The sequence below is a fragment of the Augochlora pura genome, chromosome 9 (genome assembly GCF_028453695.1).
Source record: "Augochlora pura isolate Apur16 chromosome 9, APUR_v2.2.1, whole genome shotgun sequence".
NCBI lineage: Eukaryota > Metazoa > Arthropoda > Insecta > Hymenoptera > Halictidae > Augochlora > Augochlora pura.
Window position 1 is genome coordinate 11,267,703 of NC_135780.1, and position 15,293 is coordinate 11,282,995.

The 15,293-nt window shown below is 44.2% G+C and overlaps 2 protein-coding genes across 2 annotated transcripts; one reads left to right on the top strand and one right to left on the bottom strand.

Annotated features, from left to right (window-relative positions):
• Positions 1-560: 560 nt before the first annotated feature.
• On the top strand, positions 561-7,210 carry LOC144474670 (ATP-binding cassette sub-family C member 4). Its single transcript, XM_078189788.1, has 16 exons — positions 561-695; positions 774-884; positions 975-1,359; positions 1,742-1,873; positions 1,967-2,158; positions 2,226-2,534; positions 2,612-3,115; positions 3,185-3,490; positions 3,574-3,780; positions 3,860-4,358; positions 4,622-4,852; positions 4,913-5,149; positions 5,298-5,560; positions 5,644-6,083; positions 6,156-6,285; positions 6,356-7,210. Exons 1-16 carry the CDS (start codon positions 622-624, stop codon positions 6,566-6,568), a joined length of 4,233 nt encoding a protein of 1,410 aa, XP_078045914.1. The 5' UTR covers positions 561-621; the 3' UTR covers positions 6,569-7,210.
• A 152-nt stretch (positions 7,211-7,362) lies between these two features.
• On the bottom strand, positions 7,363-15,026 carry LOC144474673 (uncharacterized). Its single transcript, XM_078189796.1, has 5 exons — positions 14,585-15,026; positions 12,374-13,930; positions 11,777-12,311; positions 11,009-11,705; positions 7,363-10,766 (listed from the first exon to the last, which is right to left on the bottom strand). Exons 1-5 carry the CDS (start codon positions 14,585-14,587, stop codon positions 10,664-10,666), a joined length of 2,895 nt encoding a protein of 964 aa, XP_078045922.1. The 5' UTR covers positions 14,588-15,026; the 3' UTR covers positions 7,363-10,663.
• Between the last annotated feature and the right edge of the window lie 267 nt (positions 15,027-15,293).

Below are 15,293 nucleotides of genomic sequence, written 5' to 3' on the forward strand. Positions count from 1 at the left end.
TGTTTATGAAAAGAAACTATGTTTGCCGGGTACTTTGCTTCTGGTCTAGCTGACCATGGATTGATGAAGGCGACGGCTTCAGGTGATTGTACCGTGATAGTCATTCGGCACTTACTCCGCAACCTCCCTTGAAGCTTATTTATAACATACGCCCGAGTAACTTACCGGCTACATAATGGCCATGAAGATTTTTGTTAGCCATATTTATCGAAGTTAAAATATTTGTTAACGATAACAAAAATGCTTATTGCATGTTACGTCAGAAGCAGATAGTTACATTTATCAGTTTGCGGAACTTCCGTTTTACGAACATTGTCGGAGTTAATTAAAAATGTTCCATAACAACAGAATAATATGGGACATTTTTGATTCACAATGATTGTTTTAAATAGCAGGAAAATACGTTTGTATCAATGAGAATATTATTTAGCTTCAAAGTATTACGTGCCTGCTATGTCGATCTTCATGGATGTTTATCATGTAATTTTTATCGTTAGGAATAAATTTTAATACAAAATCCACGGTCGAACGTCAGTGTAGTTCGACTTTTCGATTCCTACGAACGCTATTGCAGAAGGTATAAACGTCGCAAGGAACGGCTACACATTCTTGAAAAGAACGATGGAGTCGAAAGTTGTGAAGACGAAACAAAGTCCGGAGGAAACCGCTGGTCTGTTGAATAAACTGTTCTTCATGTAAGTGTTCCGATCTATCGTATTTCATTCTCCGAATGACAAGAATTTCGCGTGAAAATCAAACTCTTCTGAGCCCAGATGGCCCTGGAAATTGATGATCAAAGGCCTCAGAAATGAACTGCAGCTATCGGATATCTTTTCACCGTTAGACAAGAACAAATCCGCGACCGTATGCGATCGGCTAAACAAGTAAGCATCCTGCGCGCGTGTTTCGAATTCTTCAGAGATAAATTATCATCGTTGAAATTCGACTAACCAGTAAAAAATTTGCAAACGAAGGTCGTGGGAATGCGAGTTGAGTAAGTTAAAACCATCGGACACAAGCACAACAGACGAGCCGAAAGCGAAAAAAGAAGATGGTCCCTCGTTGCGAAGAGCTTGTGTAAAGGCGTTTTACATGGAGATTATAATCGCGGGGGTGGTACTCAGCATCCACTACTTATTCTTGGCAACGACCCTGCCACTCCTACAATACCAGGTCATCAGGTACTTTGGTCAAGGGGCAGAAGACAAAGAGATCAGCAAATCCCAGGCGCTGATTTACTCGGGCTGTATGATAGTAAACCTGTTTGCCTCGCTTCTCCTTGTGAACCACTTAGAGATGTTCATAATGCAGCTGAGTTTGAGACTGAGAGTCGCGTGCTCTTGTCTCATTTACAAAAAGGTAATCGATTGTGTTCACAAAACCGTTCGGTCCAGTTCCGAAATCATCTGCGATCGCAATTTCTTTCGCCCGGGAAAGAAAAGTTTCATTTCAAGCCGGATGACGTTGTCTGAATTCCGTCAAATAGAATAAGTCAAATTCTAGCGGTGGGCACTGTCCTTCGAGTGTAAAAGATAACATACTAAAAGAGTTCGCGTTATCAGTGTCTATTTGTGACTATTGTTGGCGAACCACTGCCACGGCATTTCTACGAGAACCTTGTAAATCAAGAAGCAGATTCGGCTTCTTGATATTTTTCCGAACCAACCGACCGGTATTAATCGTTCTCGAATGGTTGTTCACACGATTAACCGAATGTACTTAAAAGACATCTTTTCCTCAGATATTACGGTTGAGTAAGAGCGCGTTGACTCAGACCACTTGCGGTCAGGTCGTCAATCTACTCAGTAACGATCTCCAACGATTCGAGAAGTTCTGCTACTTCATGCATTTCATTTGGGTATCACCAGCGCAGGTAATTTACCGTGATCCAGGTTCTCGAATTTGTTTGCGTTCATCCTGATTCTGCGTAACAGAGAGAACATCGTTTTATTTCCTTCGTTTACAGGTAGTAACGATTAGTGCGTTAATATGGATCAAAATCGGTGTCTTGACGTTGATCAGTGTGGGGACTCTGCTTTGTTTGTCGTTTGCATTGCACATTTTCACCGTGAAAAAGTCCAACAAACTGAGAGGAATGATCGCCTATCTGACAGACAGAAGGGTGCAATTGATGCAAGAGTTGATAACAGGTATACAGGTAAGTTGATAGCCAGCGATTACACAACGAACACCCCTACATGGAGGATTCCGATTGTCCTCGAAAGGTGATTAAGATGTATGCCTGGGAGAAACCGTTCTCCAACATCATCACCGCGGTCAGGAAGAAAGAGGTACTGAAAATTCGCGGGAGCATGAACATATACGGCCTCTACCTGACAAGCGTGGTGCTGACCACAAGAATCATTCTTTACATCACCATATTGTGCTACGTACTGGACGGCGAGAAGCTTTACCCGGACCTTACGTTCATGCTGGCGAGTTATTTCGAGCACTTCCAAACGTTAGGTGCATTTTTCTTTCCATTGTCTTTGTTGCAGTACGCAGAAATGTCGGTCACCATCAACAGGATACAGGTTCGTCTCAATCGGCACTGGGCTGCCTTACTACCTTGTTATTTTGTTATCTTGCTAGATGAAAAAGCCTATTTCAGAAATTTCTATTACTGGACGAACAATCGGTCGAAACACCGTTGAATCCAACTCATCAGAACGGTAAATCGTACGATTGCAAGAAGAAGAAAGAGACTGAGAAAACACTTCGAAATACACCTGTGACAATTGTCGAGGGTAATACGCCGGTTTCCGTGAGACTAGACCACGTGTATGCAAACTGGGTACCCGGCCAGCTACCACCGACGTTGTCCAAGCTCTCGTTACAAATTCGATCCAAGGAATTGTTGGCGCTGGTCGGCAGCGTCGGTTCCGGTAAGTCCTCCATTCTCTATCTGCTTCTGAAGGATCTACCTTTGGGAGCTGGAACCGTTCAAGTATATTGTGGCGAGCCGAAAGAACTCCAGGCTAACGTGCAAGGTTACATCAACGAAAAACCAAACCTGACGATCTCGTACGCCAGCCAGGATCCTTGGCTGTTCGCGGGGACCGTCAAAAATAACATCCTCTTCGGACAGCCGTACAACAACGAGAGATACGTCGCCGTGAGTTTGTTCGGATTTCACGTTTTCCTGCTTCAGTACAGACCACCTGAATGGAATCGTGTGTTGCAGGTGATCAAAGCTTGCGCCCTTGCCCAAGACTTCCAACAACTTCCTCACGGCGACATGAGTAACGTCGGTGAGAACGGGTCGTTGTTGTCCGGTGGTCAAAGAGCCCGAGTGAACTTGGCTAGGGCTGTCTACAGGCAGGCCGACATCTATTTGTTCGACGATCCCTTGAGCGCCGTGGACGCAAAAGTCGCCAGGCACCTCTTCTACAGGTGCATCAAGCAGTACCTGCACGGAAAGACTAGAGTATTGGTGACTCACCAGGTGCAGTTGGTTAAGCAAGCCGATTGCATCGCGGTGGTAGATCATGTGAGTCTCGAAAATGTAGACGCACATGCATTAGTAATTGTACGCAAGGGACGCTTTCAGGAAAGTCAACTGTTTCGTTAAAGGGCACCATTCGGATGAAAGGATCGTACGAACAACTTTGTAAGTCCTCGGAGAAGTTCGTCGAGATTATGGAAGGTATTGCAACATCGGCAGAAGCCACCAGGCAACAAGGTGATGATGGCACGGTTCTACCGACCCTGCCCTTAGATAGGAGAATCAGCAGGAAGAGCATTGGCAGAACTTCGGTGACGTCCATGGCCAGCAGCATGGTATCTAGAAAAATGTCTGCTCATATTAGTGCCGAGGGATTGAGCCGGAACAAATATACGATGTTCGATCGGATTTCAGATATCTTACGATTATGACGGAGAACAGTTCAGTCCGGATGAGGAGGACGAGACGTCCGGTAAAACTCGCCATAGCGCCAGAGAGCTCCTACACTACCTCAAGTACGGCGGGTCTTATGCTGCCCTAACAATATTGGCAGTCGCTGTCATTTTGTCTCAAGTGACTCTTAGCTTGAACGATCTATGGCTCTCGAACTGGACAAACTTGGAGGTCGCCAGACGAACCTCCGAGAAAAACAGTTCTTTGATTCCGGACGAGCGGTTCGTCTACAACAACACTCTCCTGGCGAAAATATTCACGTTGGATAGTTACGGTTACTTGAAAACCATAGATGCTATCTACGTTTACACGTTCTGGCTTCTATTATGCTCGCTGGTCGTACTCTTTAGGAATATATTCTTTTTGCGGGTCTGTTCCAAATCCACCCTGAATATTCACAACGCGATGTTCACAAGCGTGTTGCGGACCAAGCTGTCGTTCTTCCACCAAAATCAGTCTGGTAAACGAATTTGCTATTCGTACACCGATCGAATACTTCGGACTATATGTACAGGGTATCGCGGGTTTTGATGTTCAAAGTTTATCAGTGTATCCAATGGCGCTAGACAAATGCGAACGTTATGCAAATATAGGTCGATTACGGTATAACTTACTATAACTTTACCTATGTTTGTGCAACATTTTTTTGTTAGTGTGGTAAAATATACTGAGAAATTTTGTTCATTAAAACCTAGAACACCCTGTATATGTTTGCCTGCGCAGGCAGGATTTTCAACAGATTCTCCAAGGATTTGGGCGCCATAGATGAATTACTACCGACATCGTTACTGGAGAGCATTCAGGTCCTGTTGCTAGTACTGGGCTGTACAATCGTCGTGATGACTTGCAACAAATGGATGTTCGGCCCTGTCCTGGTTCTAGGCGCTATCTTTTATTTTCTGAAACTGCTGTACGCGAAGAACGTGGCGCAACTAAAGCAATTGGAAAGCATGGGTGCGTAGTAACTTTGTGCAACCCTTGCACACGATCTCAACTAATCACGATCGATTTTAGCTAAGAGCCCCGTGTTCTCGCATGTAAACGCAACGATGGAGGGACTGACTACGATCCGGTCTACCGGGCCCGCGATAATAAATCTACTGGAAAAGCAATTCAACGACCTGCAGGACGTAAACAGCGGCGCGTTTTATCTGTTGCACATCACGTCGCTGTTGACCGGTTTTTATACGAACGTTCTGGTCTGGATTTTCTACACGTGTCTCTGTTTTTCGTTCGTGCTGGTCGATACAGGTGAGCATAGAACCAAGAACTAATCCAGATTTGTAAGAGGCGTTAGGGATATTAAGAAAAGTTGGGAGGTTCCCTGGCGAAAAATCAAGAAGTGGTCAGTAATCCCTATTTCTTGCTGTTTATATCGCTAAGCAATATATTCCACTAGGCGACACCCTCGGTGGCAACGTCGGCCTGGCTCTAGCGCAAGCGTGTATAATCCTTACTACCTTGCCGCACGGTTTGAAGGAAGTATACAATGCGATATCGTATATGACGTCGGTCCAAAGGATCAGAGAATACATTCAGTTGCCATCGGAAGGGAAGTGGCGAAGTGAGCAGCCTCCGCCACCAAACTGGCCCGAGCGAGGACAACTGAAACTGACGAACGTCAACCTTCGCTACAGTGCAGAGGAGCCGATGATTCTGAAGGTGATTACCGATCTCTGTCGTTCTTTCTCTCGCTCTCCTTCTTATTTTCGACTTGTGAACCTATTTGTGATCGATCATTCCAGGACTTGAACGTGACGCTGGAGCCCGGATGGAAGGTCGGCGTGGTGGGTAGAACGGGCGCAGGAAAATCGTCCTTGATATCGGTACTGTTCCGCTTGTTCCCCGATGGTCTGCAGGGGAAGGTCGAGATCGACGGTATAGATTTGAGCACAATGGGGTTGCACGACTTTCGCTCACAGATGTCCATCATACCCCAGCAACCGTTCCTCTTCTCTGATACCGTGCGCAACAATTTGGACCCGTTCACCACGTATGACGATGAGAAGATATGGAAAAGCCTCCAGCAAGTGGAGCTGAACAATCTGGACCTCTATCAAAAGTTACATAGCGGCGGAAACAATTTGAGCATCGGTCAGAGGCAGTTGATCTGTCTGGCCAGGGCGATCTTGAGGAACAACCGAATTCTCGTGTTAGACGAGGCCACCGCCAACATCGACAACCAGTAATGCTGCTTTTCCTATTCGTTGTTTGGGCATGATGGTCACTTATTCACAACAAACGTTACTTGTTTCAGAACCGATGCCTTGATTCAGAAAACGATTCGTACCAGCTTCGTAGACCGCACGGTGATCACCGTTGCTCATCGCCTCAACACTATCATCGATTGCGACCGAGTCATAGTAATGGATGCTGGCCATATCGTGGTACGGTTCAATTTAAAAAAAAAAATTATTTTCTTGATTGTCGTGCGATATAATTAGTTTTCCAATACAGGAATTCGGCTGTCCCCATGAGCTCCTCAGGGGCAAACCCAACGGAGTATTCTCGCAGATGGTTAATAACACAGGGCTGGAGAAGGCAAAGATGCTCCGGCACCAAGCGGAAATGGCCTGCTCGAGGAACATCCACGAAAGAAGCGTGGATCTCAATGGAAGATCCTCCATCAACAGCGATAGTACCGAAATTATAGCTCAAACTATGCTGTAGGATAACTCTAGTCTGAAATAATTGAATTTTACCTTTTACTTAATTGCATACACAGTTAGGAACTTTCTTCTTCGCGATCAAAGTTGATTTTCTTACCTGGTTTGGCAACTGATACTTTATAATTAGAATCGTCTGTTGGAAACATAAAATAATCGTTGGAACGTTTGTCATTCTGGGTCATTCGTGAGTTAAACTGAAACAAAAGTATAAGAACGACTGTGAATGTTCGACGAGCATTTCTAAAAATAATTCATAAGAAATAGAACCGATAGAAAAAATACGCTTTCCAAAATTATGAAATACTTTTGGAGTAATAGCAGTACAAGAGCAGAAGAACATGCTGAAATAAAGACAATTATACAGAGGGGGACAGACTTTCAGATTTGTCATGTTTATTTAAATATGAAAGTACCTATACAAGTGTAACTTTCAATGGAAAGCGATGAATCGTTTCCCTCCAGTGTTCAAAAATAACGGTATTGTAATCGTATTTAGAATTTTCGATTTTGCCAACAATGTTTATTCGTGCTTTTCGTTTTAACCTGAAGCGAAACTAATGATAGACAACGACCGATTTTTCGACTGGCAAACAATTACTAATCGCGGGACAGAGAACATCGGTAATATAGCTGTTTCGTCGATTTGTTCCGCCCAAAAAACAGATTGTTCGTGACACGGGCGATCCTAATCGGAGACAAAGGTATCGTGTCACGCAGGCACACACGCATACACACGCACAAGTCAACGTAGCAGACAATAGAGACAATGGAAACATGATGGATCGTAATGAGAAAAGAAAATCCGGTCGATTCGTTGGAAGTAAAGAAGACACTTTGAAGAAAAGTAGTGATCCTAAAATTATTATTCTTTCTATGTTTGTCTTTGGCATATATCACTACAACCGAGCAATGATCGATAATCCTCTTGATCTTGAAACGAGATTATTTGGGATCTTAGATCACACTTACAGCGTAAAAGGCATTAAGTTTTTCTATGACACGTCCTCTCCGAGGTCCTCCGTCCTCCTTCGCGTTCCGTGTAATAAATGTTGAAATACGCATACGTCCTATGATAAGTGTGAATGTAATAATATTTAAATCATCTCGCCCCGTCTCCCCGTATCCCAATTCCCATTTCGTTACGTTCGGTAAATTCGTTACTAAAGTAGATTCTAGTAAGTATACGTTGCTCTTCGTATAATGTATCTTCTCTCGTAACTCGGAAAAAACGAAACGGATCGTACTCGTCGGATCAGAATATGTCCGAGGGGACACGATCCCCGTGGAATTCTCTATCAAAAACTTTTCTAATATACCTGCTAAGTGTTGAGCCACACGGTCAGCATTGATCGACGGCATTCGGATATCCAAATAACGTGACGATATCCGGTTTTAACGATTAAAATAACACAGCCTCTCCGAAACGTGTAAGCACCTAGCGTTATTTACACGCAATGAATGACCAACGAAATCGTAAAATATGTATACAAACGTGATAGAAAATAATTGGAATGCGATCACAAACAACTGTGGGTAGTTCGTTCAAGTGTCGAGGATACGAAAAATGTAAAAGTTTAATCTCATCCCCGGTCGCTCGAAAGAACCGCTTCCGGCGCGCGAACAATTCTTTCATTTTCTTTGTTCGGGACGAAGTGGAGAAAGTAAAACTGTCGCTTGTATTTAGATATCGGAATACGGAATACTTTAAGCGGACCGTGTTACGTACATTTAGTTCTCATACCCTAAGCGTTATTTACAGAAACGTATGCTCTGTGTACGAAATGAAATTCGCGCCGCGTTGCGAGACTCCCAGCGAGTTTGCGATTATCAGACTGCGAGCACTTTTTTCTGCGAATGTAAATATTCTCGTAAACAACTAAGTTAGAAAAATTGCAGTCGAAAGAAAGATTTGTTCCCCGTATTAGAGATTCTACTATGTTTCAAGGAAGCCAAGAATCTTCTTAAACTATTTCAAGGAGCTTTGGGGGGACGAATAAGTCCCTTAAACGCATAAAATCCACAATCTAGTAATCATCTAGTTTCTTAAATATTCGATTCTCTGCGAGGAGCCGGGCGCATCACACGATGCGTAGGAGACGTCCTAATTTCTTGTATACTTTCTAAAAACTAATTATACGATATATATATACATACATATATATATCGTAATGTAAACTTTTTCTTCAAGTAGCACTTAATTATAAATACATATTGTTGTCTTCCTTTCGCTTAATCACTGCTTCTTGTAATTTACTTTCAGTCCTTACAGTGGTACTTAACGCGTAACTTCCTTAAACTGTGTGTGTGACTCGCGTACAGCAATATGATTAATCCAATTAAAACCTATGTTTGATTTATTCGTTCGGATTGTAGTTCGTGAATTCGAAGGTAATCCGTTTAAAATATTCAATGTCAATGAATCGTTCTCGCTCTGTTTCACGCGCGAATTCATCTAGTCTCGATCTATCTAGTAGGCGAATGTATCCATCTCCGCTTAAGTTTAGTCGTTCGTGTAACAATAATTATAATCGAATAACAACTCTCTAACGTTATCGAGTGTGTTTTTATACTTGTAAATTACGTCGCTATTATCCCATTTCTCGTTCTGTCGCAGCTAAGTAGACTCTAAATCATTCATGTGCAACTATAAACTATAGTACTAAATATTGTATAACAGCGATTTTTCTGAATAACCTTTTAGAATATCCGCGGTAGTGCTCTTCTAAACGTCGCTATTTCTCTATGATTTTTAAATAGATCGTCTGAGTTTCAATTTCCTTTGGTTAGTAAGAATATACTTTTGCTACTACTGCCTTTTTTTTGTCGTTTTTATGTTTTTTTATATAGATATATATATTATTGCAAACCAAAGAAATTTGTTTATAAATCAAAGCGAATACGCGATGAAAATATATTCTATATGAAAGATGTGATCAGTTTCAGAATGTAATTGAACACTTTTTTTTCCACGGTAGAAATAAGAGACGAGGAAACACTGTTATATAATATTGTACCATATAAATGTCATCTAATTCATTTTTTTTTGTTCTTTCTTTCAGATTTATGAGAGTTTCTTGTGCGCTGGAACTTCACCTACAATTGTTCCCTTAATGGTATATATTTATGTATAGCTCGACAAAAATAGTTTAACAGGTGAACTCCGACCTGCCAAGTTATTATCGTCGGCCCTGTAACATTCTACCGTTCAACAAATCAAACGTGATGCGACATCGTTGTCGATACTAATCGTAATCCTCCTCTCTTGCCTGTGTTCGGCAAGCACCTCCAAGTCAAACAATGGATACGTAAGTTCATCGAAAGTATGGTTCAGCGATGAAGAAAGTCGAAAATATTTCTAAACAGTACGAGAAAGATGTTAACATTAAATATAACATTCAAACAAATCTTTGGTATTGTTATATAAAAACGTGTTCGACGATTGCAGGTAACTTATGTTTAAAGATCAAAAATCGAGAACATCCCTAAACGACAATTTTACATTCACTGCTCTCTTTCTTCTATTGTTCCATTCCGTTGTTGCTAAAAATTGTACAACTGCTAATCAAACTTAAAAGTATTTTTTTGGCAGTTACAACGTTCTTTGAGCAATGTGTGATATTTATTAAATTATCCATGTATTTCTGTGTACGTACTTTAAGATTATTTGCACTTATCTTTGCATTCGCTACGTCGGTGAAAATCAAGTCCTCTAGCTTCTATGGAACCGAGTTATACGGATTACTACGCACAACAACGTAACAACAATTAACAACTGAGATCAACCACGCAACCACTCTTCAGCTTTAAACATTGTGAAAACTTAACTTATCATTAAACCCGTTAAATCATGTGTCCCTTGGCTATTGCGCTTCCAATAAACCTGAACCTTCAATAAAACGTACAGTCAATAGCCAGGGATAACTGAAAGACTCCACTTACCATTCGACTAAAAAAATAATAATACTCGAGAGGATGAAACATGTACGAAAAACGTAGAAGAGTGGTAAGTTAGTGGACGGTGAAGCATAGAGAAATATTGCTAAACGGTTGTTTCCCGGTCGACGTGGATATATTCCACGAAACCGGGTTGCTGTTGTCAGGAGGCTGCTCCGAGCAGCGTCTCTTCTGTAGGCGCGCGTCTCGGTCTATTGCTTTTCTTTGTACCCTTGTAATGAAGACCCTTGTTGCGTGCTTTTGACCTGGAAAACATTGATCTTCAAAGTCTTCATCAGCAGACGATAGAAAAAGTGAAAGTCTTTTTGTGCTTAGCCTGTTAATGGCAAGCCGGTGTATACTCTTTTTTTTTATCGAGAACAGAAGCCTCCGAGTAAATTACTATGCAATCAGCTATGCTGTATACGAGGAAAGCAACAATCAGGCGATGCTGGGCTTATACAAGCCGTCCTTTAGAGTTAATGAATGAAGCAAATGCAAAGCTCACCTGCTGATCAGCACAGCAAAGAAGCACGCGAAGGCAGCGATGATTCCTGCTACACCAGCCAGCACCAACCACATTTCCGATGGGAGCAGCCCGAGGAGCTTCGCACCATTGCCGCAATTTGCTTCATCGTGTCCAGATGGACAATGCGCTCTTCCATCGCACCAAAGACTCGCTGCAATGCAAGCGCTCAGCTCGGGGCATCTATGAGGACAGTCTCCAGGCGACAAAGTCTCGTTTTCTATCCCCCTTTCGGGCAAACGTAGCTGTCTACGCAAAGCTGCTCTGCTCTTCGATATTTCTAGCCACGAAGCTGCGGCCTGACCGGACTCTCTGGCAACAAAATCCAGGAGAAGCGCTGGTGGTCTTGGCGGACCAAGCCATTTTCCCTCTTCTTCCGTGCTCCCAAGCCACTCTTCGGAGAACACGTGAACCGTAAACTCTCTGGCGCCTGGTTCTGCCGGACACACCACCTTCAACAGCTTCGGCGGCCATCCGGAGTAGAGGAGAACTCGATTGGTCGTTGGACACTTGTTTTGCTCATTCTGCTCCGATGCCGGGGGTGGCTCTAGAGGAAGAAACCATCCCCAGGTCAGGACGAACAGAGACCTGTTGTCACGGGCCTCCACAAGCCAAGGCAGTCCTTCGCAGTAGATGTCTGGTCTCGACAGTGGCGGTGACAAGAACTTCAACTCGCCTCCTAAAAGAATAGAGGTTCAGTAAAGTACGGAGAAGTCAATGAACGAAGACAACGTGGATTGGAGCAATTACCTTCTCCTCGAACTCTTTGCTTTCTGGGACACTCAGGCACTCGGACAAGCTCGAAGCTTGCGTAAAAGAAGAGTGTTTCAAAGTCTTCGTGCGGCGCCTGCTGGTCGATCAGAAACGAGATCTCAAGAGCACGGCTAGAAGAGATGTGAGTCAGAGGCAAGTGTGACGTGTTGTCACACAGACAAGCCCTGGGCAGTCGAACGTCCCGCCAGGGTGCCTCGTATAAGACTAGCCGGGCTTCTCTGGAGCTCGTCTCTTGAACACAACGTGGTCGACCGGTGTGAGGGTCCGGCTCACTCGTGCAGACGGTTGCTTCCCCTAGGCTGACATTGTGCAAAGTCAACCGCACCCTCTCATCCGTGCCTGCTTCTATCCGATATCTGCAGTCCAACTTTAAGGACCCGCCCCTACCGAACAACCGGACGTCTCGCGGCGATGTTACCTCCCCGCTTCGAACTTTCCGCCAAATTCGGCTACATACCCCATCACCCCAAGGCTCGCCGACTTGAAGAGTCGATATAAATTCGTACTGTGCCTGCGGAATAAAGTCTGTTATTAGATATACCTCGATGATGTGTACTTACATGTGGAACTTACATTAAAATTAACCGTGTGAAGAGCAGTGCCCAACAGCGTCTCCATGCGCAACGTAAGAGTCGGCGCTACCGTCATGTAGCTCTCTTCCTTGGTGCATGGTCGTGTACTCCTGGTGATGTTTCTCAAAGCTGCGTGCGCGCACAACTTGGGTGTGTCGTCGCAAAGCGTAGCCATTGGTAAAGCAGTGTTCGGAGTCCCATCCCAGAAGATCAATTTCACCGCACAAGGTACATCTGATTGGGAGCTAGCATTATTCTCTACGGTGCTCGTCAAATCCCTCTGGGAGTAAGAAGAAAAATAGATCCACACTCTGTCTCCGACGGCTCCTTTTATATTCCATGTACAACTGGAGTTTGGTGGCAGTGCGTGAAGTGGTGCCCGCAGTATACCGCTTCTTTTGCTAGTCCCGTTTACAAAAAAGTGGCAGCCTTGAGGATCTCTGGCATAATCGAGTCCGTCGGAGTCAACGTACACTACTTGAATCTCGAGCTCGAGCCGCAGAGCGGAAGCACCCAAAGGAATGGCTATAGGTGAGCTTCGGAACTCTACTTGCATCGTCGGGCCCCTGGCAGTTATTCTAGGCAAAGGCCCTCCGCAGTAGATCAACAAAATCGCATCTTCTAGGTGAACACCGTCGTGGAAGATGAGGCGGTCCTTGTCCGGTGGACAATCCTGCCATACGCTTAGAGAACTATTGGCTGTAGTGATTCCGACTGGCCCGGGCGCCGTGGATTTCACGGAAATCATGGCATGCTTGCAGGTGGGTACTTCCTTTTGCCTTATGGTGATCAAGCAGCTCGCGTTTCTCGGATACTCGCCAGGATAGTTCGGGCTCTGCAGTCTACACTGCTTCAAATGGCATTCGTAAAAATTTCTAGAGCAGTATGTGCCCGGCACCGGGGAACCTCTTTCAATTGGAAGATCAGGTTTTCCTAATCTAGCGACAGCTTCGTTGCGTGCTACGAATCTATACCGCAACTGGAATTCGAACGGTACGCTAGGTGGTGCGTGAAACAACCGTATGGATGCTGTTACGGTACTAGTCTCGCTGTAGTAAGACGCTTTTCCCTCGCCTGCTCCGCACCAAGAGCCACCCGTGAAATGTCTACCCAGTTCTGCTAATTGCAACGAACCCTCCGGGCAACTGGCTATAAAGCTATCAGTGTTTGGATCTACTCTACCCACGCTAAATGCATCCCACAACAACTGCACCAATTCCCCGTACCCCTGACCAGCAGCGGTAAACGTCAAGTGACAAAGAAATGGTAGACGTTCCTCAGCGGGTCTTGGAAGATCTAGCTTGTATGTACGTCCTTCGCGGCCGTGGTAGGTACGATTGCATGGTGAACACATCGGTGGCTCATCGCTGTTGTCTCCGCAATCGTCTCGTCCATTACAGTAAGCATCAATCGGTACGCAATGTCGATCTTTGCAAGTCAACTCAGCCAGACCGCAATCACCTCCAGCTGCATAGTCAAAACAACTGAACAAAAGCACCGACAAAAACAGAGCTGTTATCCGAATTCGCTTGTGACCACCTCCAGCATCAGCTACCTCCTACAAAACAAAAAGAGCTTCAGTTAATTAAATCATTTTTATCAATAATACTATCCTGAATATGTAGAGAAATATCGAGAAATATAATATAGCAATGAAAAGAAGAAGTAATCGAGTGGTTACGCGTGTAAACACTCGCCCCCAAGCAACTTCAATTTCCGAGATACTCGACATAACTTTTTTTTTATTTATCCTATGCTTTACACGATGCTCGTCCTCGCTGTTTGCAAACAAAAAGTTCGAAAAGCTGAAAAGCAAACGAAAATATAATTGCATACACACACACACACTCGTTTGCGAGTTGTTTGCGCAACGTAGCTCTCTCATCGAGATTAAATCGAATCTAAATTGAAAACGCTCGTATCTATGTAGAATCAAGTAACAAGCTTAATTTTTGTCGTTTCAACAAAAACGGCTACCGATAGATACAAATCAACGTTGCAACGGAAACGATTAATAAAAAAAAAAAGAAACAGCAGGTATATTTGACTTTTAACAAATTAATACGCTTATCATGTTATACCGCATAAATAAAACTGCTTGCTGACCGTATGTATTTGTTCCCCGGACCCTCGAATGTGTGTCAAAAGCGCATGAATCCTTAAACCCGAACGCAAACACGACGAATGCCAAAGAAGATAACGAAAGATTTACCATAATCGTCTGTCATTGAATCGAACATCACAATAGCAAGCCCGAGGACGTAGACGGAATCGATGACATTCACAGAATACCAGCGACTTTACTTTCAAGGGATGGCTCTTGAAAGTGGCTCGTCGAGATGACGTCTGCTGTTGACGACCGATACAGTCGACATGATTACGATTAACGAATGGATACCGGTAATCAACATCACTTCCAATGAAATCGCGGAAGATCCTGGATGTACATATTGTCGGCGGCTGTGCTCGGTTCCTGGAGATGTAGGCTACGTCCGATTCGATGGCCGAGTAGAAACCGAAGTGGTGCAACGGATGCAACGGGACTAAAAGTCCAGTGACCGAACGAACAGCACGCAGCTCCACACCGTCGAGAGGTTAATGCGCAACTGCACGGCAAAAGAGAAAAGCCCGGAGGGCTAGTTCGCTGCAGGGCATGTACTGGGGTAAGGGTGATGGAACGAAACGGGGCTGAGCTCAGAGCCTGGCGCCTCAATGCATCGATCGACGTTCGGTCCTTTTCCCTCTCTCTCTCTCTCTTTCCCCCCTTCACTCCCCTCACTCTGTTTCAACGCCCTAAACTGTGCTACGTATGCCGCAGTGACGTAACTACCGATCGCGACACCCAAATCCACTTGTCGGCAGACCCAACTATATGTATACAGTTCGTATTTCTGTCAACAGATGTTGTATGCCAATCTTAG

Coding starts and splice junctions, on each gene's coding strand:
- LOC144474673 (XM_078189796.1), bottom strand. Junction 12,312..12,373: donor TTCACACGGTTAATTTTAAT/GTAAGTTCCACA, acceptor TTTATTCCGCAG/GCACAGTACGAATTTATATC. Junction 11,706..11,776: donor GCAAAGAGTTCGAGGAGAAG/GTAATTGCTCCA, acceptor CTATTCTTTTAG/GAGGCGAGTTGAAGTTCTTG.
- LOC144474670 (XM_078189788.1), top strand. CDS start 622: ATGGAGTCGAAAGTTGTGAAGACGAAACAAAGTCCGGAGGAAACCGCT. Junction 2,535..2,611: donor TCACCATCAACAGGATACAG/GTTCGTCTCAAT, acceptor AGCCTATTTCAG/AAATTTCTATTACTGGACGA. Junction 3,781..3,859: donor CGTCCATGGCCAGCAGCATG/GTATCTAGAAAA, acceptor ATCGGATTTCAG/ATATCTTACGATTATGACGG.